Here is a 26,059-nt window from a genome sequence, read left to right as displayed (position 1 = left end):
GAATCTGAATGAAGAAAGAGCAGAGGTCTCTTAAAGTGTATTTTAGAATTCATGGAAAGTCTTCTACTCTGGCCAAATGACAAAGTGGACAGTGACATTTGCAAGCTTCCTCATATTGCTCTGCCAAAATGTCTCCAGTCATATTTAGACAAGATGATCCCTTATAGGCAAAAGGGTAGTTCAGTCTGCATGGCCTGTCAATCTTTAGTTTCTGTGCTGGTAATACCAGTATGGTGCTAATAGTGATGTGGAGACCTGTCCTGTAAGAACTACAGTATAACTGGAAAGAGATCATCAACTGATGTCACAAAGACCATTTAGGCAGCACTCAGATGATATAACTTTCAGAGACTACTGGAATGAAGCACATCTGAATCCGTTACAGAGAAGAAAAAAAGCCATATTCTACATGAATCACTTGTGTCATTCAATTCCCCAAGCCGATTACTCATATTTCAGTAGAAAAGTGTTTCAGGTATATATACTTCAGAGTAAAGCAAGACACATTTAAAGTGCTCATGCTAGTGGAATAACATAGTAAATAATGTTTGATTGTAACATACGAACAATGGAAAAATAGCTGCCATTGGTGTTATTTAATATAATAAGTGGCCCAAAGGAGTAAAGCATCAACATTACATATTAAAGAAATCACCACAGTTAGAAGCACAATACAGCTCTTCTGCTTTTGGGATCCATGCAGGGAATTCTGAATGCAAATGATCAAGTTATTGTGGTCCAATATTTAATTATCTATAAACAGATATATGGTGCTTTGCACGCACACACAGCAGTATTCTTTGAAATGAGACAATGGGGTAATTTTAATGATCCAATTGACAGCAAGTATTTCTCAAGTAAGGGACTGCAGTTTCAAACTGATAACAGTAATTAGAACATTAGGATCAGTGGAAAAAAATTGCCTGATATTTGCTAGCATCTCCTATATTAAGAAAAAATAATTCCTTCCTGGGGAGAAGGAATAAAGAAGATTGAGGCTAGCTGCTGCTTTTTTTTTTTTACCCTCTTCTACTTGCTAGACCTGACCGCACCAAGTGACAGTATCAATTAAGCAGACATTTTAAGCAATGGGACATCAACAATCTATTCCTAGCACATTCCATCTGTGGATGTCACACTTGTGTTGTATCTAAAGCAGAATTCAGAGTATTCACTGTACATTTCAGTTTATAATCTGTAGAGCAGCTTCAGATGGATTTAATGTCTGCATTAAGCCTTAAACTTGAAAGAAATGTCTCCATTATATCTGTCATGCTCATTTTCCTTTCTTTAACATTTGAATTTATTTTACTATTTCTCACCAACTTTTTTCTACAATCAAATCTCTCTCTAAAAAGAGCTTCAGCAGAGGATATATAGATGAGAGAATAAATGATAGTGGGTATAGCTTTTTAATTAGCAAGAGTTTGGGATGATCATATTACTCCATGTGGGAAACACATGAATGACTTATGCAAGTCATCCCAAATAAGTGCAATAAACTCTTTACACACACCATACTTGCATGTAGCCATAACTTACACACCATTTTAGAACTGCTTCTGAGAAAGTCTTTAAAATAGTTATTGATTATTTTGTATCCATCACCTGTAAAGCTCAGTGTTCCTTATACTATAAGTAAAACTGCACAAGCTTGAAGGGCATAAAATTAATTTTTAAAACCTCTAAAAATAGCTTTTCAAACCATAAGAATACTATGATTTTTAAGTCTGACATATTGTGTTCTTCTGGTGCTAACAGCAAATGCTGAAGGTTGCCCTTTCTGGAGAGCTGGGAACCTCCTAGTTCTCTGGTGTGAAAGTCCCATTTCCAGCTCTGTAGTCATGAAATAGTATGACTCCTTGGAGTTCTTGACTTGTACAAAACAATTCCCTATTTCTTATTCCCCTTCCCCTGTCCTTTGGCCTTAAACCAATGTTTCTCAAAGCGTGGAGGAGGAAGGTCTCAGGATTAGCCAGATGGATATGCAGAAAACTCTTAGTTTTTCACAAGTCTCAGCTTTCAAGTTTTTTTTTAAAATTAAATCTCTACTTGTTAGGGTGATTAAAATGTGACTAGGATGTAGCTGATACTGATGTCTGTCTGATTTTGCAGAGAGCCTGAAACAATACCTCTCCGATATGAACTGCCCCATTCTTTCCAATGGCTGCTAACTCAGATGCTAATTCACTACTCAATGCACACAGGAAGCATCATACAATAAAAAGCTATACATATACTCTGAGTAATCACTTATTTTAGGGAGGCCTTTAATAGCTGTACTGAAAAAGCAGGAGGGGAAATAGGTTTCCCTCTCGTGGGGGTGGTGTGTCAGCTTTCCAAAGTCTGGGGAAATGCTGCTTTATGGTACATCTTTACTGCAATCAAATGAATAACTGCAGCACATGTAGACATATTAGAGTTAGCGTTAATCTAGCTAGCCCAAATAACAAAGGTAGTGAAGCCGTGGCAGCAGGGACTAGTCACTAGAATAGGCTTGCAAAGCCCATGCAGCCACGGCTTCATTGCTATTATTATTCAAGCTCCTAGATAAAAGATACCCTGGGGGCTTGTTTATACGGTCAGTTACTTCACAGCAAGCCAGGATATAAAGCTGTCACAAGCCGACTGGCCATGTGGACCCTGTTACCATGTACTAAAAGTTCTGGAGAGTGCTTTGACACAGGCTTGCTGCCCACAAACTGTGTGGACAAGTCCTTAGACAGCAAGTTTCCTGGAGCAGGCCAGTCTCTTCTTGAATGTCTGGAAAAAATGTTTAGAACCTCATGTGCACTACCATAAACAACAATTTTGGTGTTTGAGCGGTGATGTTGGTTCTTCAAGTGTTTTGCATATCTTTGTTATGATACAACTTTGTCAATTTCGAGGTCTTTCTGACTGCTACGGATAAAATCCTTTTGATGTCAGTTGAAAAACCAGTTTTTAGATCCATCTAGTCACTCTTATTGGTTTATTTCATTGGTCTCCTAAGAAATCAGACAGCTACACATTAAATACTGCAACTCTGATCATTCCTTATCTGTATAGTTCTGATTAGGGTTTGTTGGCGGAGAGAACATAAGGCAGAAGAAGATGGTGTCTTTGATGGTGTCCAGTACTTAAACTATGCTCTTGCTTTTGTACACAGTTCTGCTAATCACAAATTATCAAATCCAAGTAGAGGGCATACTCTGAAGTACATGAATGCTTGAGCCTGCGGCAACAACAATTTAGTGAGACTTCTGTTTTCAGTACTGACTTGTATTTCCCACACCATTCATCACCATTTTGATATTAAAGAACTGGAGTAAGACAAGTTGTGGGGAAAAATGTACAGACAAAAAAAGCTCATAAATAATCCTCTAAAATAAAGGCTTATTCTCACAAAACTTTAAAATTTTATAGAATGGAAGTCTGAAAAATAACTTGTTCTATTTGTGTCAGTTCTGCTGTTTAAGTTAATTGCATTCTGAAAAGATTGGTTTATTTTAATACATTTTAAAATGGATTTGAAAAGCTACGCAATCTGAAAAATGTATCAAGTTGGATAGTCCCAGGTCAGCTGCCCCCTGGATTTTCATGTATAGATGAGAATTTCAAGTTATTCTAAAGCAGGCAGATTTAATTTGATTTGAAAATATCTACTTACTTTTGCTAAATACAGTATTGTATCTACCATGTCTTGCTGCTTGAGAGCTGATTTAAATTGTTTTTCTGCTTCACGGTACAATCCTAACCTAAGAGATAATAGATACATACAGAAATTTCTTTATTTGACAATAATGTAACTTATTCAAACAAAGCACTATCCACTAAAAACAAATAAAAAACCTCATTAAAGTGCCAAAAGTAACGTGGGGGTGGGTGGGGTGTAAAAAATCATGCATCTGCTAAAAGAAAATCCAGGTTCAAAAGTTAGGAAATGCCAGAATTGCCTTTGTAATCATAATTCAGCCCCCTTGTGCATGTGCACTGAAAGTCTTTTGATCACATACTATTTTTTCCACAAGATTCCTGCCTCATTCGTATGCAGGATGGATCTCCTCTGGAAACAGGGTCTTATACTAGGAAGTTTTGAGCAACCTTAATAATAGGTGTTATCAACCCTGCATATAATTGAGACAAACACAAGGAGGAAGCTCTAGTACTCAAAATATTGGAGCCTCAACATTATCTCAGATTGTGGGACAAGGTCTGCTCATTTTTTCATTAATACCCCCAACCTGTAGACTTCCTCATTAATTGAATATATACTGTACTAGCCTCCTTATTTGAAAGATAAACCATTTTATCTAAATTATGAGTAAAGCTCAAACCCGGCTTCACCAGAAAATGCCAATTTGTCTATGTTTTCCAGAAATGGACTGGCTCCACTGAATTTCTGGTGATACCTGGGCAGGGTTCTGGAAGGCACCGTGCCTGCAATGCAGGCTTCACGCCAGCTCACTTGGTGGGCTGCTGGGAACAACCTGGCTTCCAGGTTTGATGGCTCCATGGAAGCCGCACCATATGGGCTGTGTCGGAGCCAGGCGCCCAGGGGTTCACAGATTCCCTACCATAGAACCAGGAGCCCGGATGTGCCTCAGCTTAGAGTAGGGCCTGTTTCCATCTCTGCAGCAGGAACCATGGGAGTCCAACCTCCAATGCTGCTGGCTCAGCCATCTGTCTCAGGGCTTCTAGGCTCCCAGCTTCACATGAGTCCATTGGGTGCTCCGAGAATCAATTTTGTTTCAAAATATTCTAAATGAAATGCTTTGATTATTTCAAAATTATTTTTTTTATTTCCCTTCTAGGAAATTTCAATTTTTTTTGGTTTCAAAATGGAACAATTTTTGGAATTTCCTGTAAAACAAAAATTCCAACTTTGACCAGCTCTAATTTTATTATATTGTCATCCCTTAACTACTTACTATACGAACACCTCTTACTACTACACAATTTGACCTTGAAGCTTAGGAAATACTGTACAATTATAAGAAACTAAAGTTCATGTTCCTCAGATCACAATCAATCACTAAAGAATACAAAAATGACTTACCTATAGTAGCATTTCCCAATTTGGACTTTCCACCACCAGTCTTTGTACTGTGCATGCTCTGTGGCAAGTGCTGCCAAATCTAAAGCCTTTAAAAAAATACACAAACACACACCCACACCTTAAAACTGGCATTTCCAGGTTTCAACAAAGAATACTGATGAAAAATACAAGACAAAGAACAGCAAAATCTAAAAATATTGAATAAAATACTTTGGTACATGCAGACATTGTTTTTACATATAGACTACGGAAGGATTATTACTTTATTTCTATGAAGATTGAATCATAAAATGTTTGAAAGGATTATAGCAGGATGTAATCATACATGCTTTTTAACAGTTATATATAATGCAAAAGAGGAACTAGGGAACACATTTAATGAGATTGCAGAGACAATGTAAGGTATTCCATAAGTCTAAGCATACACATTTTTCATGTTTCCCATCATCCATGGGGGAAATTTACTAAAAGTGGCTTAAACTTTTTTTTTTTTTTTTAAGAAAAACTGCCGAGGTACTTCTGCTTGAAATAGTGTACAAATTATCTTGGTTTTGGTAATATCAGGCCTTTTCTACCTGGATCACTTGAGCACAGTGCACTTTCAAGTGTGTGCAGTGGTAAACACTGCTTTCCTTGGTCTTCTGTTTCCTATAACACAGGAAATGAGTATGGGGGAAAAATAGGAAGGCTTCTCTCCCTTCTAATCCTCCACAATCAGGGATGTTTGAAAGGTAGGTATGCTATTCAACACACTTTGCTTGAACAGGGACCATTGGAAGGGTCATATTTAAACAGATTAAAAATCAGAAAGAAGCTCTAGTTTATCTTTTCTTCTTTAATTTCTGATTTCAGGTCATGGCATATTGTGCTGAAAGAATCAGTCTATACTGTATTGAAAGGCTATAAAACATACAAGCTGCAGAATTGTTTGAAATTCCATTTTCCATCATAACGTAAGATGTCAGAGTAAAAGCTACACTTCCATTATAGCAGTTTCACCAAAAATAGTCTAAAAAGCTTTTAAACAAAATGTTATGAAAATAGACATACATGGCCATGAAGCTCAGAATTTACTTGATTTCTTCATAATTATTTCACAGAACCACAGAAATGGAAGACTCCTATTAGAGTAGCTAAACTAGGGGCCAGTAGAGAATTGTTTCTTAGGTATGTGTTTTGTTTTGTGCGTGTGTGGTTTTTGTTTTGTTGTATTTTTACAGTAAACTAGTAAAGTTCTTGTGTATACAATTCAGAAAAAACTAATAGCTGTATATCTGAAATGCCAATATTAGGTTGACCAAATGCCAAGTGTTTCTGGGTTTTTATTCCCAGTTGCTTGCTCCTGCAGCTAGCACAATTAGGTCTGCTTTAAAGACAGCAGGCCAGATCTTCAGCTGGTGTGAAATTGTCATAGCTGCATTGACTTGAACAAAGCTACAACAATTCACAAAAGTTGAGGACCTGTCCCAGCATATTTAATTCAGGGCTTGTCTACATTCCGAAGTAGTCGACAAAACTTTTGTCTTTCACAGGTAATTAAAAAAGCCCCCCCCCCCCCCCGTGAAAGACAAAAGTTTTGCCAACGCAAGTGGCAGTGTGAATGTGGCTCTGTCGGCAGGCGTGCTCTCCTGTCGACAAAGCTAACGCTGCTTTCGGGGCTGGAAGTATTTTGTCAGCAAAAGTGACAATAAAGTACTGAAAAAGAGTGTTTACACAGGCTGACTTTTAGCGACAAGGCTGTGTCTACACAGCCTTGTCGCTAAATGCAACGTGGTGTAGACAAGCTCTATTAGAAAGAGTCTAGCTTTGTGTAATCCTTCAGAAAACTAAGGAAACATATTGATCAAATCCTGGAATCTTTAGTCTCAGTGGTGCTATGCATGGATCTAGTTGTTCAGAGTTCATTTCAGGTTTGGGGCTTCATTTCATACCAATGTGAATGATATTTACCATGTATAAAATTGTTTGCCTTCTATTAGGATCTTGGCTTCTTTGTAGTTCAATGGGGAGGGGCAGAAAACTATAAGTTTGCTTCATTAGCAAACAGCAGTATGAAAAATGAAATCACCTTAGTTATACCAATGTAAAAAAACTCAAAGTTCACTAACTGAAGCCACTTTAACGGGGGGAAAAAGCACAGATTTAAAATTTTGGAAGATAGTTAAGACTGAAACCTCCCCTAATTTGTGTTTGTTTATTGGGGTACATAAAATGACAAATTACATGCCTGCTCACAATGTATTTGAAATAGGTATTACAATGAGAAAAGACCAAAATGCAATCAATGCATGTGAAGAGAAATGTCCTGAGGGTATTTTGGTGACAAGCATAGCAACTACAGTGGATGTTAATGTTCTTTGCCTTAATAATTTAAAAAAAAATGCAATTATAAAAATAGAACATAGTGTGCTTTCGTTCACCCACCCAGTGTGCTTTGCTGCGTGTTGGCAAATACCAAGGCAACACTATGGGCTGGGATTATTAACCAGTATACAGTATATTTGCTGCTGTTCCTTAAGACAAATTGTAAAGAGAGCATCACTAAACTTTCAAGCATGTCAGATTCTAGTGTTCCACTCTTTGGTTGAAATGAGCTCAGCAGCAGATGAACAATTTCTGAGCAAAGCTTTTAAATTGTCGCATTGTCACTGACATTTAGCCCACAGTGTTTAGTCCACAAAATGAAAATCAAGAATAGTTCAGTGTCTAAAGAGAATCAGTTATTGATGAATGATCCCAAAAGAAAATAAGAGTGAACAGTAATAATGGAGGAATAATTTCCTCTCAGAATAGGTATTTATTTTTCCTTAAGTAAAATAAAGGGATACTGCAGGGATCAGCAACCTTTGGCATGTGGCCCACAGCCCCCATTGATCTGGAGCGGTGAACCGCGGCCAGTGGGAGCTGCGATCCGCCAAACCTGCAGACGTGGCAGGTAAACAAACCGGTGGGCCGCGTGCCAAAGGTTGCCAATCCCTGGGATACTGGATGCATTTTTTAAAAAAGTATTAAATACTGTATTAAAGAAATACTGTGCTTTCCTGTATTCCTATCTCAAAAACTGGTAAGAGTCAGTGGATTTTTTCTGTATTTGCTATTAATGTAGATAAAATACTTTATATTGTGTATGTTTAATCAAATCTGCATACAACTGTACATATTATTTAATAGAAATTGATAAGGAACTCAACTGTACTTAAAGGTTGAGAACTAAATGGAGGTTAAAAAAAAGGCTTAAGGCTTGTTTATTAAATTTATATTGCAGAAGACAACAGTGCAAGTCCCTCAAGATGGGCAAAATGAGAGCAAAGATCCCCTTTCTCTACTAATAACTTTCCATCTTATTTGTAAATATTTGATATCTTTTTTGGATGCGATTACAAGTTTGGCTGGTAAAAGTAATAATGTTGATGTAATATACTTAGACTTCTGTAAGAGATCTGACTTGGTACCGCATGACATTTTGATTAAAAAATCTAAAAAGATACATAATTAACATGACATACAGTAAATGGATTAAAAGCTAACTGATAAATCTCAATGTAGTTGTAAACAGGATATCATCTTTGAAAACGTGTTTTTAGTGAGGGCCAGTAAAGGATCAGTTCTTGGCCCTATGCTATTTAACATTTTTGTTAAAGACCTGGAAGAAAACATAAAATCATCACTGATAAAGTCTGCAGATGACACAAAAATTAGGGGAGTGGAAAATGATATAGATACAGAGTAATTTGGATTGCATGGTAAACTGGGCATAAGCAAATAATATGCTTTTTAATAAGGCTAAATGTATACATTTACAAAGAACAAAGAATGGTAGGCACAGTGACAGAGGTGTCCATGCCACACCAGCACTGATGGGGTTAAGGTGCCTCAGAAGGGGTCAATTAACCATATAGACTGCACCTTGCGGAGTGCCACGGACTCATAAAGGCTAACTGAAGATGAAACCCAGCTGGGCAGGGGCAGGCTGAGCTTGTATAAAGCCAGGAAGTTGGCAGCAAAAGGGAGCTGTAGGGAGGGAGTCCACACTCATCCTCTGGACTCAGAGAGCTGGGCTGGGCGAGACCCGACCCGACCCGACCCAGGAAGGAGCAAAAGCCCTGGTATCCTAGCCCTTCAGGAAGGGTTCACCCAGAGGAGTTGCAGGAAGAAAGCCTGTGGAATTCAGAGAAAGAACAGGCTGAGAGAAAGAGCAGCAAAGGCAGAGATTGTGTAGAGCCTGGCTGCTGATTACAGGGTATCTGGGCTAAAACCCAGAGTAGTGGGCTGGCCAGGTTCCCCTACCAACCACTGGGAAAGTGGCATGGACTTGGAATTGGCATGGAGGACTGCCTGTGACAGCATCTGGACAGACTGTCCAGAGGAACTTTGATACCTTGGAAAGAGAAAATGATAGAGGGACCTAGATGGAGGCCAAGTCATGAAGAGAGAGTACTCCTGAGTCCTGGAGAGCAAGAGGGGCCCCAGGGCAAGTGAGCAACAGAAGAGGGTGCTAGACTGGATGAGAGCTAATCCCCAGACCCAACCAGAAGGAGGTACCCTAACAGTGAGTAAAACTCTGCTTACACAACAGGGGACCCTATCCTGGGAAGCAATGACTCCAGAAAATATATTGGGGGGGATTATGGTGGATAATCAGCTGAATATGAGTTCCCAGTGTGACACTGGGGCCAAAAGGGCTATTGTGATTCTTTGATGCATAAACAGGGGAATCTCAAATAGAAGCTATTTTAACTCTGTTTTTGGCAAAGATGTGATGGTTGCTGGAATACTATGTCCAGTTCTGATTTCCACAATTCAAGGATGTTGATAAATTGGAGGGGATTCAGAGAAAAGCTACAAGATTGATTACAGAACTAGAAAAAAAAAGCCTTATAGCGACAGACACAAAGAGCTCAATCATTTAGATTAACAAACAGAAGGTTAATGGGTGACTTGATTATAGTCTGTAGGTACCTACATGGAGAACATGTATTTGATCATGGGCTAACAGAGTAACATGATCCAATGGCTGGATCTTGAAGCTAGACAGATTCCTATTGGAAATCTGGTATAAATTTATAACAGAGTAATAATTGGAACAACTTAGTAAGGGTTGTGGTGGACTCTCCATCACTGGCAATCTTAAAATCAAGATTGGATTTTTATTTCTAAAAAATAAGCTGTAGGAATTATTTTGAGGCAGTTCTGTGTCCTGTGTTCTATACAGGAGATGGACTAAATGATCCCCACATTCTCTTCTAGCCTTTGACTTAATCTATGAAATCACATTAGGAAGCATTTATCGCAACCTGTGAATTGACCCTTCAAGTTCACCCACAGCCTCAGAATTAGTTCTACAGCCAACTGTAGACAAGATGCAGAGCTAGTCTGTTCTGTCCCCTCCCACATTCATGGACAGGTTGGGAGTGCGGTTTTCCCTGACTTGAGTTCATAGCCAACTACAGGAACTGCTCTTCCTGATCCTGGTGCAGGAAACTTGACTGGACAGTTGCTCTTCAAGCTTTCTGGTCCTCCTCTTCTCCCACCCAGAGGGCAGCTTCTTAGGTCTTGGGACCACTAGTTTCCACACCTCATCCCTTTCCAAAAGAGTCATCTTAGGCTGCAAGGATACCCCAGCCCTTCATTACTGAACGACCAAGAGACTAAGAGTGCCTGACCCAAGGAGAGGTGTGTGGGTGAATGAGTGAAGTGACTGGGATGAACAGATGAGTAAGGAGTGAAATGAATTGATTTGAAGGAGAGAGTTGGGTTTTTTGTTCATTTGTGTGGCTTTTTTTTAACTGAGATGAAGTAATGGGAGAACTTGTTAAGGGGGTTTGAGAAGGAGGGAGAGACTAAATATGGAGGAATGAGGGTAAAGAGGAGAAGGGAGATGGAAGTGCATGAGAAGAAACTGCAAATAGGAGGAAAAGAAGAGGAGTAAACGAAAGGGAGATCAAGGGAGCTGAATATTAAAATTAAAAGTTGGATGTTTAAAATATAGTACCATAAGTACAACCAATACTGTAAACTGAGCCACAAAAGTATTTCCTATAAGACCTTAGAAAGTAAAGATCAGTTACTGATATCTCTCTGTGCCAAAACTGAAATGTCTGTGGATTCTGTATAGGGACTCCAAAATACTACTTCCACAAGATTTCTGAAATGTTACATATTGCCTGGGCTCTATGAATTTGCCAGTCCAGCCCTGGAGATCCTGCTGTTAATATCACTGAAATAGTTTAGTGATGTATTTTCACTTTCATTTGGTATTCATTTCACGTTAACATGTCTAAGTGATTTCATACCATGTAAGCCCTCTGTCACTGGTGGTCTAGAGTTCCTCTTGGTAAACAATATGTATTTTCATTGTTGGTGGCATCAGAAAAAAATCTCACTTCCTTGGTGTCAAAGTAGATGAGTAGCAATTAACATGTTACACATTCTGTTTCTTTCTGACACTGACTGAATTTCAGTATATTAGCATCCAAAATATAACCAATCATATCAAGAGAGGCCTGTGCAATCAAGCTGGCAGACAGCATATGATTGACATAATTTAGTGCCAGATTAAACAATTCATAGCATTTTATCTGAAAACGATTCTGGTCTACATCCACGGAAACCATGTGTTTTCTGGTAATTATTGCTTCACTAGTTGAAAACAGTCAAAATGGCATCATGGAAAAATTAAATTCCTAAACTGCTTCATCTTCAGCCCCCTGCATGCATCCTTATGTGTTGCAGAAAAGCCAATAAATGCTTAATGAGCCATGTAAAATTGATCTGAACTTTTTTGTTACTCCAAGCACAACCTACCGGATATTATGGTGATGAATGTGCCAGAAATACTTTGTATGTTATAATTTTTATATCTTACTCATCCAACAAAACACACTTCACCTGTGTGAGCTGGTAAGAAAAAACTTGCAAGTCTGGCTTACATTACTTTTGAAGAGTTAAACAACAGGTACACAAATTTAACTCTGACTGTTAAATATAGTAGAAAACTGTGGCTATGTCTATACTTGAGCTAAAGGTGACATTCCCAGCACACACAGACTTACCCATGGTAGCTCTGTCAGTAATTTACCTGATTTTAAGTTCAATCCATTATTACTAACTATAGTATTATCCCATATACCATTCCAGACAATTCTCCCTCACTCTTAGTCTGCATCTACACTTGGAAGAAGGGGTGTGATATCCAGCTTGTATAGATATACCCACACTAGCTTGAGCTAGTGCACTAAAAATAGCAGTGTAGCTGGGGTTGCATGGACAGTGCTGCTTGGGCTAGCTGCCGAAGTACATACCCACGGCGTCCGGGCAGGTACATACTTGGGGCAGCTTGCCTGAGCCACCACTTGTGCAACCCTAGCTACACTGCTATTTTTAGTGCACTAGCTCCGCTTGAGGTAGTGCAGGTATGTGCTATTTTGACTTCTGAAAATAAAGGCATTAACATTTTAGTATCTGACTTTTTTCATATTTGTAAAAATTTTCTTAAAGCTGCAATTTTTCTATCCTAAGAACTAAAGTAACACTAGAAGCCTTAGTTCAGCTGAAACCTGACAGACATGACAGAATAAGACTTAGTACAAGTAAACATCTATTTTGTATAGATTACTTACATTCTTAACGTCATTTTCATGGTGAAAAATGTATTCGAACAATGCCTATCAGAAGAACATTTAAGATATTATCATGTTTGAAGAAAAACATTAATACCTTATATAATAAACACTGTGGGTTCTCAGAATGTAATAATTCCCAATTACTACTCTAAAGTAGCAAACACAGTTACACATAACTCTACTGAAACATGAAATGGACTTTGAGTTAGATATGCAAAATCTACTGGTGTACCATGTTGCCACGAGACAATTATTTTTACATTCGTAGTACAGTATATGAAATTACTAGGGTTGTCTATAATGTTTGGTTTTTAAAAATCCCCCTTTTTTTTTTAAGTGTCTAATCTAGAAGTGAAAGTGACATTGTGGGGTTTCATGTTTATAGTCCCTCTATTTATTGATCCTGCAAAGACTTACGTACATCCTTAATTTTATACACTGAGTAGTCTGGAAGTCAATGGAATTTAAGCATAGGCATATGTCTTAAGGACCAGGGCTCAAATTTGTCCAGTTTACGAGTGGAAAAATGGCTCTTCTAAAGTTTGACACTTCATATTCAACCATTCTGGAATCTGAAAATCCGGATTTATTTTTTCTCCACGTTTGCACATCATTAGTAAAAAGTTTGCCAAGTTTCAGATGCAGAATCAAGTCTAAGGATACACAATCCAGAAGCAAATGCATCTCAATCTCTACAGCTCTGTTGACTCTGCAGTACTAATAAATATAGATGTATTATGGTCAGAAAAATAAACAGTCAAGACTGAATATACAGAGGGAAAAGATTGCTTGAGGGAGAGAAAAAGTTCTCATTTTTTACAGACATTTTTCTAACCTGAATTGAATTTTAAAGTGAATTTAATGCTGGTGAAAGATAGTGGGTTGACCACACTGGAGACTGAAGTCCTCTGTTTATTTACAGAACTGATAGCGTACACACACTAACACTGCAAAGTCACCTACCATGAAACCTGATATATTACTACTCAGGTACCAATTTTCCTTCTGATCTTATTTTATTTTAAAAATATAATTTCCAAAAAATGATTTTTCTAACTGCTGGATGCCAGCAGTGACCAGCTGTTATTCTGTACACTTCAAACTCTGAGTTAAATCATTAAGTCTATGATCAGAGACATCCAAAATGACACACAATGAGGCAGAGGCTTCAAAATTTAACAATCCCATCAGAACAAGGCTTTTGGGGGAGTGGGATTTCCTCTACCAAAAACAATTTTTATGAATGACTTCTAGAAAAATCAATTTGGAAGAAGAAAGGGGGGGATTTAAGTCCAGAATAAATAAGTTTTTTTTTTTTATTTTGACATTAGGTATGGTCAAGAAAATTCTGACAAGTGTAAAAATAAATCCATAACTATTTAGAAATGGCCATGATCAACATACAAAACACCTGCTAATAGGAAACTTTCTAAGACTAAGCTCTTATTGCTCGAAATCTATTTTACAAGAACCTCAGTGATGTTGAATGTTAAAGCCCTCAGCCTTAAAGTAACAGGAGAAGGAAGGGTTTTACAAATTCCAGATCTTAATCATTGCAGAAGAGGATACCATTTCCGTAAACTCAAGTTAGTCAAATATAGACTATAGGTTTCCTTGGGAGGGGAAAAAGTGCCCTGTTTGTCCAAGATATCAAGCCTCTTCAGAACCCCAAACTGAGAACTAACAAGCCTCCCAGGGCCTTCCATGACTGATTTGCTAGCTTCCTTTCCCTTAGAACAAATTCTTAAACTATTAACCCTATGGAAATTAAAGAATTGCTAATGAATTGTCATGGCCGATGGGAAAAGACTCAACTTACGTTCTCCTCCTACTTTTGTCTAGAGAGGGATATCTCTAACTCCAAAAGGAAGCAAAGAATATATTCAGAAACTCCATGGTATCTTCCAGTGCCTTGTCTTAGGCTTTTATCCCAAATACTAGAAACTTATCAATATCAATTCTTTATCAACAAACAGCTGGGAGAAGAAAAGCCAAACTATTGGTGGTAATGAAGAAAATTCTGAATGTTATGTGTTCAGATGCAACAGTATGAGGTGTGTTATTGCAGTAGCATCCAAAGTTCCCAGTCTGGCTTGGGTCCAATTTGTGCTAGAAACTGTATCAATAAATAGTTTGATAATTTGTCAGTTGGCAACTGGTTTGGACTCCCAAAAAATCCTTGACAAAGCCCCACAGAAGAGACAGCTAAGGAAATAAGTAGCCATTTTGCCTCTCATCATATCTAAGACACAACACACAGTTAAGAATAAACAGTCAAGATTTATCCTGGCAAAAATTTCATAGTGGGTTGCCACAAGGTTCCCTATTAGACTAAGTAGTGAGGTGGCAAAATATGCAGATGACTATTTATTTATGTTCTTCAAGACTGTGAAGAACACTGAAACCTGACCAACCTAGGTGAACAGGCAAACTGATGGCAGATGAAATTAAGTTCTGATAAATGCAACACAAAGCACCCTGGAGGGAATAATGTGAACTACTCACATCTTAGTGGGTTCTAAATTAATTGAAACAAATCAGAAAAAGATCTGGGTATCACCTAAAGAAAGCTCAATGTCATCTTCTGCTCAATATAGAGCAGTGGTCAAAAATAGGTAAATAAATTTAAGATGTATAAGGAATGGGAAGATGAACACTGAAAATGCTATTATATAAATCAATAGTATGCCCTCCCCTGCAATACAGAGTTTGGTTCTAGTTAATCTATCAAATAAATAAAATAAAAGCAAAGTGGGGCTTCAGAAATGGGCAAAGAGAATGATTAGAGGCATGGGAAAAAAACATTTTATAGAAAGGTGATTAAGAGCAGACATGGTAAGAGATACATTAATTAATGGTATAGAAAAGGTAGCTAAGTCACTAATTATCTCCTCTCATAATACAAAACAAGGAAACAGTCAATGAAAGTGAAAAGTACCATACCTAAAACTGAAAAGTAACCATTTTCTTGTATGATTGGCCTGTGATATTCCCCCAAGATGATATTGAGGCCTAAAATGTAACAGGATTAAGTAAGATTGGACACGTATATGGATAAGAATATTTAGAATATCAATTAAAAAAAGAGGACTTGTGGCACCTTGGAGACTAACAAATTTATTTGAGCATAAGCTTTCGTGAGCTACAGCTCACTTCATCGGATACATTCAGTGGAAAATACAGTGGGGAGATTTATATACCCAGAGAACATGAAACAATGGGTGTTACCATACACACTGTAAGGAGAGTGATCAGGTAAGGTGAGCTATTACCAGCAGTCAAGTGCTGGAAATGGCCCACCTTGATTATCACTACAAAAGGTTCTCACCCACCCCAGCTCTCCTGCTGGTAATAGCTCACCTTACCTGATCGCCCATTGTTTCATGTTCTCTGTGTATATAAATCTCCCCACTGTATTTTCCACAGTATGCATCTGATGAAGTGAGCTGTAGCTCACGAAAGCTTATGCTCAAATAAATTGGTTAGTCTCTAAGGTGCCACAAGTACTCCTTTTCTTTTTGCGAATAGATTAACACAGCTGTTACTCTGAAATCTGTCTTCCATATGGTTTCTTGCATCTTACTCTGAAATCAGAGGGGTAGCCGTGTTAGTCTGTATCCACAAAAACAAAGAGGAGTCTGGTAGCACCTTAAAGAGTAACAGATTTATTTGGGCATAAGATTTTGTGGGTAAAAAAACCCACTTCTTCAGATCCATGCATCTGAAGAAATGTTTTTTTTTACCCACAAAAGCTTATGCCCAAATACATTTGTTAGTCTTGAGGAGTCTGGTTGCATGTTAGTTTTTTACTCTGAAATAATTGCTGCTGGCCACTGTTGGAAAGAGGATATGGGATTAGATGGACCATATGGTGTAGTATGGCCATTCCTATATTTTAAAACACATAAGACATGGTCCATGCCATGAAAACTTTATAATTTAAAGTGAGTTTCACAAACAAAGGAGAGAAGGGGAAATATAGGGAGGGCAAGCATAAGGTTGCATAAGAATGGCTATACTGGGTCAGACCAAAGGTCCATCTAGCCCAGTATCCTGTCTTCCAACAGTGACCAATGCAAGCTGCCCTAGAAGGACTGAACAAAACAGGTAATCATTGAGTGTTCTATCCCGTCTCCCATTCCCAGTTTCTGGCAAACAGGGGCCAGGTACACCATCCCTGCACGTCCCAGCTAACAGCCATTGATGGACCTATTCTCCATGAACTTATCTAGTTCTTTTTGAACACTATTATAGTCTTGGCCTTCATAACATCCTCTGGCAAGGAGTTCCACAGGTTCACTGTGCATTGTGTGAAGAAATACTTCCTTTTGTTTGTTTTAAACCTGCTGCCTATTAATTTCATTTGGTGACCCCTAGTTCTTGTGTTATGAGAAGTAGTAAACAACGCTTCCTTATTTACTTTCTCCACACTAGTCATGATTTTGTAGACCTCTCTCATATCCCACTTTAGTTATCCCTTTTCCAAGCTGAAAAGTCCCAGTCTTAATCTCTCCTCATACAGAAGCCGTTCCAAACCCCTAATAATTTCTTTTCTGAATCTTTTCCAATTCCAATAGATCTCTTTTGAGATGGGGTGACCACGTCTGCACGCAGTATTCAAGATGTGGGACATACCATGGATTTATATAGAGGCAATATGATATTTTCTGTTTTATTATCTATCCCTTTCTTAATGATGCCCGACATTCTGTTCACTTTTTTGACTGCTGCTGCACATTGGGTGGATGTTTTCAGAGAACTATCCAGAATGACTCCAAGATCTTTCTTGAGTGGTAATAGCTAATTTAGACCCATTATTTTATATGTATAGTTGTGGTGGTTTTCTCATGTGCACTACTTTGCATTTATAAACATACAATTTCATCTGCCATTTTGTTGCCCAGTCACCCAGTTTTGTGAGATCCTTTTGTAGCTCTTTGCAGTCTGCTTGGGACTTAACCATCTTAGTAATTTTGTATCATGTGCAAATTTTGCCACCTCACTGTTTATCCCTTTTTCCAGAACATTTAAGAATATGTTGAACAGGACTGGTCCCAGTACAGACCCCTGGGGGACATCATTATTTACTTCTCTCCATTCTGAAAACAGAAAATTTATTCCTACCCTCTTTTAACCAGTTACCAATCCATGAGAGGACTTTCCCTCATATCCCATGATAGCTTACTTTGCTTAAAAGCCTTTGGTGAGGGACCTTGTAAAAGGCTTTCTGAAAATCTAAGTATAGTATATCCAACGGATCCCCCTTGTCAACATGCTTGTTTGCCTCCTCAAAGAATTCAAGTAGATTTGTGAGGCATGATTTCCCTTTACAAAAACCATATTGACTCTTCCCCAACAAATTATGAACATCTAGGGGTGTCTCAATTTTGTTCTTTACTATAGGTTCAACCAGTTTGTCCAGTACTGAAGTCAGGCTTACGGGCCTGTAATTGCCAGGATCACCTCTGGAGCCCTTTCTAAAAACTGGCTTCACATTAGCTATCCTCCAGTCATTTGGTATAGAAGCGGATTTAAGTGAAAGGTTACAAACTACAGTTAGTTTTGCAATTTCACATTTGAGTTTCTTCAGAACTCTTGAGTGAATACCATCTGGTCCTGGTGACTTATTACTGTTCAGGGGTTTTCACACCACATTTTTTGGTGGCCTCAGAGTGTGCCCACCAACTCTTGCTGGTGGCCGCTATGACAATTTTTCTTAAAATAATTAACTTTAGGAAAAACAAGTAAATATACATTTCAAAATTATTATAATTTATTTATATAGTTTTTTTGTTAGCAGACTCAATAATAAAAATAATGTACAGTTCTCTATTTACTGGACCTAAACCGAATAGAAACACAAATAAGGTGCTTTTCACGTTCTTGTCTTTTTTTTGTTTTGTTTTTGGTTGCCTTTTTAAAAAGACTTGCTAGCTAGAAAGTCTGCTGCTGCGAAAAGTAATATTGGTATGTTTGTTAATATCACTTTTCATAGCAAACTTCCTAGCTAGCTGGGAGGCTGTGAAAAGTAATATTAACAACTGTACAAATGTGAATTTTCACACCAGACTTACTCAGCCCTGGCAAGCAGGGGACAAAGCCTGGATGGGGAAGTGGGTAGGGAGACAGTGGGGGGGCCAGGGGCAATGGGGAGGGGCAGTGAACCCAGGGTCCAGGGCTGGGACCTGCCACCACACAGCTGGAGCCCAGGGCTGGAGGAGGCTGTGGGGGCCAGGGACAATGGTGGGGTTGAGCCCAGAGCTGGCACCTGCCACTGTGTGACTGGGGTCCAGGGCCAGAGCCCAAAGTCCCATGACTGGAGCCTGCCACCCGCCGCCCTAGGCTGAAGCCCGAAACCCCACCGTCACCACCCCCGTGAAGGTGGGAAACTCATTGGCTGCATGCTCATCTGGCGTTTGTGGCTCCAGATGGGGGGAGGGCCCAACCCCTTCTGGTGGTCCTGGGGGAGAGGTACTGCTTTGCACCCCCGCCACAGTCACTGCCCAGGAGGCTGTGGCTGCAAGAAAAGCCCCTGGTGGCTGCATGCGGCCATGGTGGCAGCATTTGAGAAATGCTTTTTTAGTTTATCAATTTGTTCCAAAACCACCTCTGACACCTCAATCTAGTACAGTTCCTCAGATTTGTCACCTAAAAAGAATGGCTCAGGTTCGGGAATCTCCCTCACATCCTCAGCCATGAAGACTGATGCAAAGAATTCATTTAATTTCTCCGTAACAGCCTTATTGTCCTTGAGTGTTTCTTTAGCATCTTGTTTCAGAGTAGCAGTCGTGTTAGTCCGTATTCGCAAAAAGAAAGAGTACTTGTGGCACCTTAGAGACTAACCAATTTATTTGAGCATAAGCTTTCGTGAGCTACAGCTCACTTCATTGGATGCATTCAGTGGAAAAAGCATCTTGATCGTCCAGTGGCCCCACTGGTTGTTTAGCAGGCTTCCTGCTTCTGATGTACTTACAATTTCTTTTGCTATTACTTTTTGAGTCTTTGGATACTGTTCTTCAAATTATTTTTTGGCTTTCCTAATTACATTTTTACACTTCATTTGCCAGAGTTTATGCTCTGTTCTATTTTCCTCACTAGGATTTAACTTCCACTTTTTAAAGGATGCCTTTTTGTCCCTCATTACTTCTTTTACTTTGTTGTTTAGTCACGGTGGCACTTTTTTTGTTCTTACTATGTTTTTTAATTTGGGGTATACATTTAATTGAGCCTCTATTATGGTGTCTTTAAAAAGTTTCCATGCAGCTTGCAGGGATTTCACTTTTGGCACTGTACCTTTTAATTTCTGTTTAACTAACTTCCTCATTTTTGTTTAGTCCCCCTTTCTGAAATTAAATGCTACAGTGTTAGGCTGCTGTGGTGTTTTCCCCACCACAGGGATGTTAAATTTAATCATATTATGGTCACCATTACAGAGCAGTCCAGCTATAGTCACACCTTGGACCAGATCCTGTGCTCCGCTTAGAACTAAATCAAGAATTGCCTCTCCTCTTATGGGTTCCAGGACTAGCTGCTCCAAGAAGCAGTCATTTAAGGTGTCAAGAAATGTCTCTGCATCTCGTCCTGAGGTGCTATGTATGCAGTCAATATGGGGATAGTTGAAATCCCCCATTATTACTGTGTGCTTTTTGTTTTTGTAGGTTAGCCTTCCTAATCTCCCTGAGCATTATTACTAATGACTAATAGTAATCTCCCAGTCACTATCACTATCCTGGTCAGGTGGTCGGTAATATATCCCTACTGCTATATTCTTATTATTAGAGCATGGAATTGCTATCCATAGAGATTCTATGATACAGTTTGGTTCATTTAACATTTTTATTTCACACAGTTACACAGCTATGTGAACTTAATGGTTGAGATTTATTATCTCTTTGCACATTGGAGAGGTGATAGCGCAGAGTTTTACAGCTTTAAGCAACAATCCTTAACACAAAATGAAACGAGGATCTTAAAACTTCATCATGCTTTGGCTTTAGAATCAATGCTGTCTTCTCCTTAAAAAAAATAAATTGTAAAATCCATAAAGCTGCACATTTTAACTCGTCTTACTTTCTGTAAGAAATATTAATGTCATATTACGTTAGCTTTCTAACATTGATAATTGTACTTGCTCCTTGTGGATGTGTCTAGTAAGATTCATTAGCCTAAGCCCCTTCTGAGCTGAAAGTGATGATTCACTTCAGCTTTTGAAAAAATGCTAAGTTTTCAAGACAGATGCTGTTTAAAAAAATGTATGCATGTGTTTGCATACGTGGATCACAAACTAAATATGAGTTGTCAATGTAATGCTGTTGCAAAAATAGCAAACATCATTCTGGAATGTACTAGCAGGAGAGTTGTAAGCAAGACACAATTTATTCTTCCACTCTACTCAGCACGGAGAAGGCCTCCACTAGAGTATTGTGTCCAGTTCTGGATATCTCACTTTAGGAAAGATGTGAACAGATTGGAGAAAGTCCAGAGGAGAGCAACAAAAATCATCAAAGGTCTAGAAAACATGACTTATGAGGAAAGACCAAAAAAACCTGGGTTTGTTTCTTCTAGTGAAGAAGACTGAAGGGGGACATAATAATATTCAAGTACGTAAAAGCTTATTCTAAAGAGAAGGGTGATAAACTGCTCTTTGACTGCTGAGGATAGGACAAGAAGTAATGGGCTTTAATTGCAGCAAGGGAGAATTAGATATTATGAAAAACTTTCTAATGGTAAGCAGAGTTAGTTAATCATTGAACAATTTACCTACGCAGGCTGTAAAATCTCAATCAGAAGATTTTAAAAACAGGTTAGACAAACACCTCTCGAGGTGGTCTAGACAATATTTAATCCTGCCTCAGTGCAGGTATTGAAATAATGACCTACTGAGAACCCTTCCAGTCCTACATTTCTTACTCCTGGGAGAATTCTGCGCCACTGTGCATGCGCAGAATTTAGGACCCCTACAGATTTCTTTACTTCACAGAAAAGTGACTTTCTGAGGGGAAAGCAAATGGAAGCCACAAGAGCGGTCATGTGTCCCTTCCCAGAAGCGTGTTTTGGGTGCCCAAGGCAGCTGGCAGTTAGGTAAATCACTATGGGGCAGGACTGGGGAAGACCTGGCTAATGGTTTCTACCATGCACCGGGCTCAGCTGCTAGTCCTGGCTGGGCTTGGGAGGACGGGACTTCCTCTTCCCCTGCACAGCATCCAGGGCTGTGTCAGACTCACCCCCAGATTTTTCCCTGGCTGTAGGAAGCTCTGAAAACTTTCCCCTCCCTTGTGCTTCCTGCACCCATAGCTCCTCAGCTGCAGGAGGAGGAATCACTGTACAGGGAGCTGCTCCCCCATCCACCCAACCCCTTTGCATCCAGATCCCCTCAAACCCTCACAGCTCCCTGCTGCACCCAGAACCCCTCCTGAGGAGCCCCACTTCCCCCTGCACCTGAACCGCCCCGCTGAGCCACCTACACCTGGATCCCCACCCTACCGAGCCCCAACCAGCTGCACCTGGATCCCCATCCCACTGAGCCCTACTTCCCCAGCATCTGGATCCCCCATATTGAGCCCTCCACACCCAGACTCCCCCCACCCTCCCAAACTACCTTCACCTTAACCCCCCTTGAAGAGTCCCATTACCGTTGCACCCAGAACCCTCCAACAAGGCCCTGTGCGTCCAGATCCCCCACTGAGCCATCCGCACACAGACTGCCCCCAAAAGAACCCTCTCAACCCACACCTGGATCCCCCCACACTAAGTCCCTCCACACTTGGATCGTGCCTTGCTGAGCCTGCCTGCTTACACCTGGTATGGAGGGGAAGGCCCTGGGGTGTTTCTGGGGCAGGCCCAGTCCTTGCGCTGTGTCAGGGTTGGGTACAGCCCCACTGCTGAGTCTGATCTCCCACCTCTCTGCAGCCAGTGGCCTGTTATCCCCACTGCAATTCTGGAGCTTCCACGTTTATCTGACAAATAAAATTTGCAGAATTTTAAAATATTGTGCGCAGAATTTTTAATTTTTTTTTGTTGCAGAATGCCCTCAGGAGTAAAAATTTCTATGGCATTTTCTATGATTTTCTATGGCATATTATTACTGCAACTGAAGGTGTCAATCTGGAATGTGAGTATGCAAGCAACCTAACTATCCATCTGCATGCAGAGTTTCCAAATCTGCACATTTAGTTGCAGTACACACATTTGCATACAGAACACCATCTGATTGATTAAAAAATCTGTCACATTTTAATGAAATTTTTATTTAAATGCCTTACGCTTAGAAGAAAAGAGGATTCAGATTTCAAGAGAAATCCTCACCTATCTAGGCTTCAGGAATCGCCCACATATTCCTCTTTAAGACCTTTATAAAGATAGGGTTTGTTTTTGTATAACAATGTACCAATAAGTGTGTATTAACTACAGTCCTAGATAGGCTGACTGCCATTAACAGATTTAAAGGCAGATGTGCAATGCTCACGATTGCATGCCTCAAAAAAGGGACTTCCACCTCTAAGTCAATAGTCAAATACAGCTCAGGTCAGAAGAGAATCAGCCCATCTGATAGCCTTTCAGTGGCCTATGCAAAGTGAACTGTGGCTATCAGTCCACTTCCTTGTGGGCAGGTATCCACATAAAGACATCAACTCAACTGGCACTCTAGTAAAGAGACACAATTGAGAGGTGACCCAATGATAAAACATGAAACAAGATCATCTTTGCATCTTTCAGGTAAGGACTGAGTTACATTTGTGAGGGAAGGCACACTGATATACTTGTTGAGTTGGTAGAGGACTTCAGTTTCTCTTGCTGTCAATCATGAGAACTAAACAGACTAAAAAAATTATGAGCACTAATGCTCGTGGAAAAACAGACCTAATACGAAAAAGGGAAGTAAGTCATGCTTTGAAAGTGAAGGAAAAAATCCAAACATTTTAAATCTTTTTTAGATTAACAGTGTAGACTTTTATTCATACTCCAAATTCATCCACAAAATTCTCTTCTTAGAGGCTGAACAAGGTATTTTATTGCCTTTTGTCCGTCTTGTATGCATGGTTCAAGATCCATTAGCTGATGTAATATTTCTTGAAAGTAACTGAATGTTCTATCACCATAATGTAATAATGGTTTATGTATGTTCAATGCCTCGTTTTAAACTTTGATTCAGTTTTACCTCTTCACAAACGTTTTCTAGTCTGGGTCACACTGCTAATATTTGTGGACCTAGCATAAATACACCTTAAAATAACGTCAATTCTGTAAACTGAAAAAACATTACGTTTTCTCACTTTAAGATTACAAGTTTAAGGAATTTAATGTCGTCTTTATAATAGCATAGAATGGATATGTGGACAGTAATTATTCCCATTTATTTTTTTTCAAAGGAGGTTTATTAGAACAAACAGCATTATAAAAATATACTGAGGGTACATGCACACCTGTGGTCTCAGATTCTGGAGTGTCTATTTTGAGTCTGGCAACCTATGTAGAAGATACATTGGCCTTACTATGTTAGGCTGCCACCCACATACAACCTTCTGCAGTTAGAAGTTATGCAGCTTGGATCAGGAAGGAGGGAATGAGCTTCTGTAAATGAATTGCTGATATCCTGTACTGGACCTGTCCATCTCCCCTTACTGGGGTTGAACAGCCTGTTGGAGTTTCTTAATCTTAGATCTTGAAAGGGAAGGAGAGAGAACTAAGAAGAATATATTGGTGAGAGGTCTTCCAGCTCCATCCATTGGGGCATAATAGGGGAAAGACCTAATGTTTTCTTGAAGTCCTTAGGACCCTCCCTCTTATGACTGCAATTTCTTCAGACATGGTTGGCTGGAGAAACAGGTTAGGCTTTAGTTTGAACAGCCTTTGCTACTTTTTCCGATGGACACAAAGATGTCAGAGTATATTTGAGTCCAAGTACAATGTCTGTGCTCACACAGATGGTGTCTTGTTTGTTTAAAAAAAAAAAAAAGCCTTCCCGATTTAAAGGAGGTGGAGGGGAAAAATAGGTGACCCCATATTAGGACAATTGAGGTTCTAAATACTGCTGCTGGACACTTCATTTCTGGATTTATAAGACAAGTCTATTTCCCGAATCCCAATTTACCACAATATTGGGGATTTGAGGATTGGTAGCATTGAGAAATACCTAATGCAATGTGTTAGTACTGCTAACAAGAGAGTACTTCCTTCTCTGAGTAGCGAACAGACTCCTCAGCTGCTGGACCTTGAAAGATTGTGGCACTCCCATAGTCCAGCAGCTGTGGAGGAAATATTAGGCTGGAAAGGGTCCTAAAAATCTAGAAGACGAGAGAGACTAACGGTAAATTAACACTGAAGTGATATTAAATATAGCAGAACATTGACCAAAATAGTCACATACCTTTGCTAACTTTGGTTTTTGAGCATATTTTGCTAAATTCAATCTAGACAAGTTTATGAAAGGACCCTCTGGATTTGTGAGCATAGAGGCCTGAAAAAAAAAAAGTGTTAAACAGAATGAACCCATTACACTATACAAATACATTTCAAATATCAGCTGAAAAAACCTTTAATGGAAAAAAACATAAATTATAACTGTAGAGTATGTTAAAAAAACGCTTTTTTTGCAAAGACTTGGGAAGAACTGGTTATATGCATATATAGCAGGAGTTCAACAACAATTTTTGCCTACCAAAAAAACCCAGGTTTACATTATGTCTTCAAGCCAGACACACTATTGGTGATTTCACTAACACAGCATAATTTAGCCAGATTTAATCTTAGTAACTCACTGGTGATTTTAAAGAAACTATTGCTCTCTAACAGTGGGGAAAAAAAGAAAAAAAAAATGTTGAAAACTTGGAGAGGGCTCCATCCTGCTTCTGTTGAAGCAGTTTTCTTCATGGAGTTCAGTGAGTGAAGAATCAGGAAATTTTGTGAAATTTTATGCATATTTAAACACAAGTAAGGTTTGATAGCATTTTATTCAATTTTTTTAAATATAGAGCTTGGCTATCTACTTGAGCTAACTTTCCCAAGTTTGATTTTTTTCAGACATAATTTTTAAGCTCAACTACACCATCGCAGAAGGGAAAGCCATCCTTCACAGTAGTAAAGCCAAGTCACTCACCGTTCCTAGTCTGACACATCTTCCAGAAGCACTAGTAATTGGGCGAGCAGTATGAGCAGTTCTAGGAGTTCTTATAGCCTGTTCCATAGTGCCTGGTCGTCCACTTTGTGTGCTGGGTCGCACAAACCCTGTAACAGGTCTTCCTGACTGAGTCACTGGCCTAAATTGAATCAACAAATATTAAAATGAAGAGCAGATGAGGGAAATGTGTTCATAGAATCATAGAGATGTAGAGCTGGAAGGGACCTTGAGCTCTTCTACTCTAGCTTCCTGGCCTGAGGAAGGACCAAGTAAACTTTGTCC

General features: G+C 39.2%; 1 protein-coding gene across 4 annotated transcripts in view; it reads right to left on the bottom strand.

Moving 5' to 3' along the window:
• TTC8 (tetratricopeptide repeat domain 8) overlaps positions 1-26,059 on the bottom strand; it is a 59,464-nt gene that overhangs the window by 12,264 nt on the left and 21,141 nt on the right. For all 4 annotated transcript variants that reach the window (XM_084632421.1, XM_084632419.1, XM_084632420.1 and 1 more), the window contains 5 exons: positions 25,757-25,916; positions 25,028-25,117; positions 12,658-12,702; positions 5,039-5,124; positions 3,650-3,737 (listed from right to left, as the gene is read on the bottom strand). In XM_084632421.1, coding sequence (XP_084488547.1) covers positions 3,650-3,737; positions 5,039-5,124; positions 12,658-12,702; positions 25,028-25,117; positions 25,757-25,916 — 469 coding nt within the window. The remainder of the gene's footprint in view (positions 1-3,649; positions 3,738-5,038; positions 5,125-12,657; positions 12,703-25,027; positions 25,118-25,756; positions 25,917-26,059) is intronic.

This window comes from Lepidochelys olivacea, assembly GCF_965140295.1.
Source record: "Lepidochelys olivacea isolate rLepOli2 genome assembly, chromosome: 6".
Classification (NCBI taxonomy): Eukaryota; Metazoa; Chordata; order Testudines; family Cheloniidae; genus Lepidochelys; species Lepidochelys olivacea.
The sequence above is the reverse complement of the archived record's forward strand: the minus strand, read 5'-3'. Positions and strand labels throughout refer to the sequence as shown.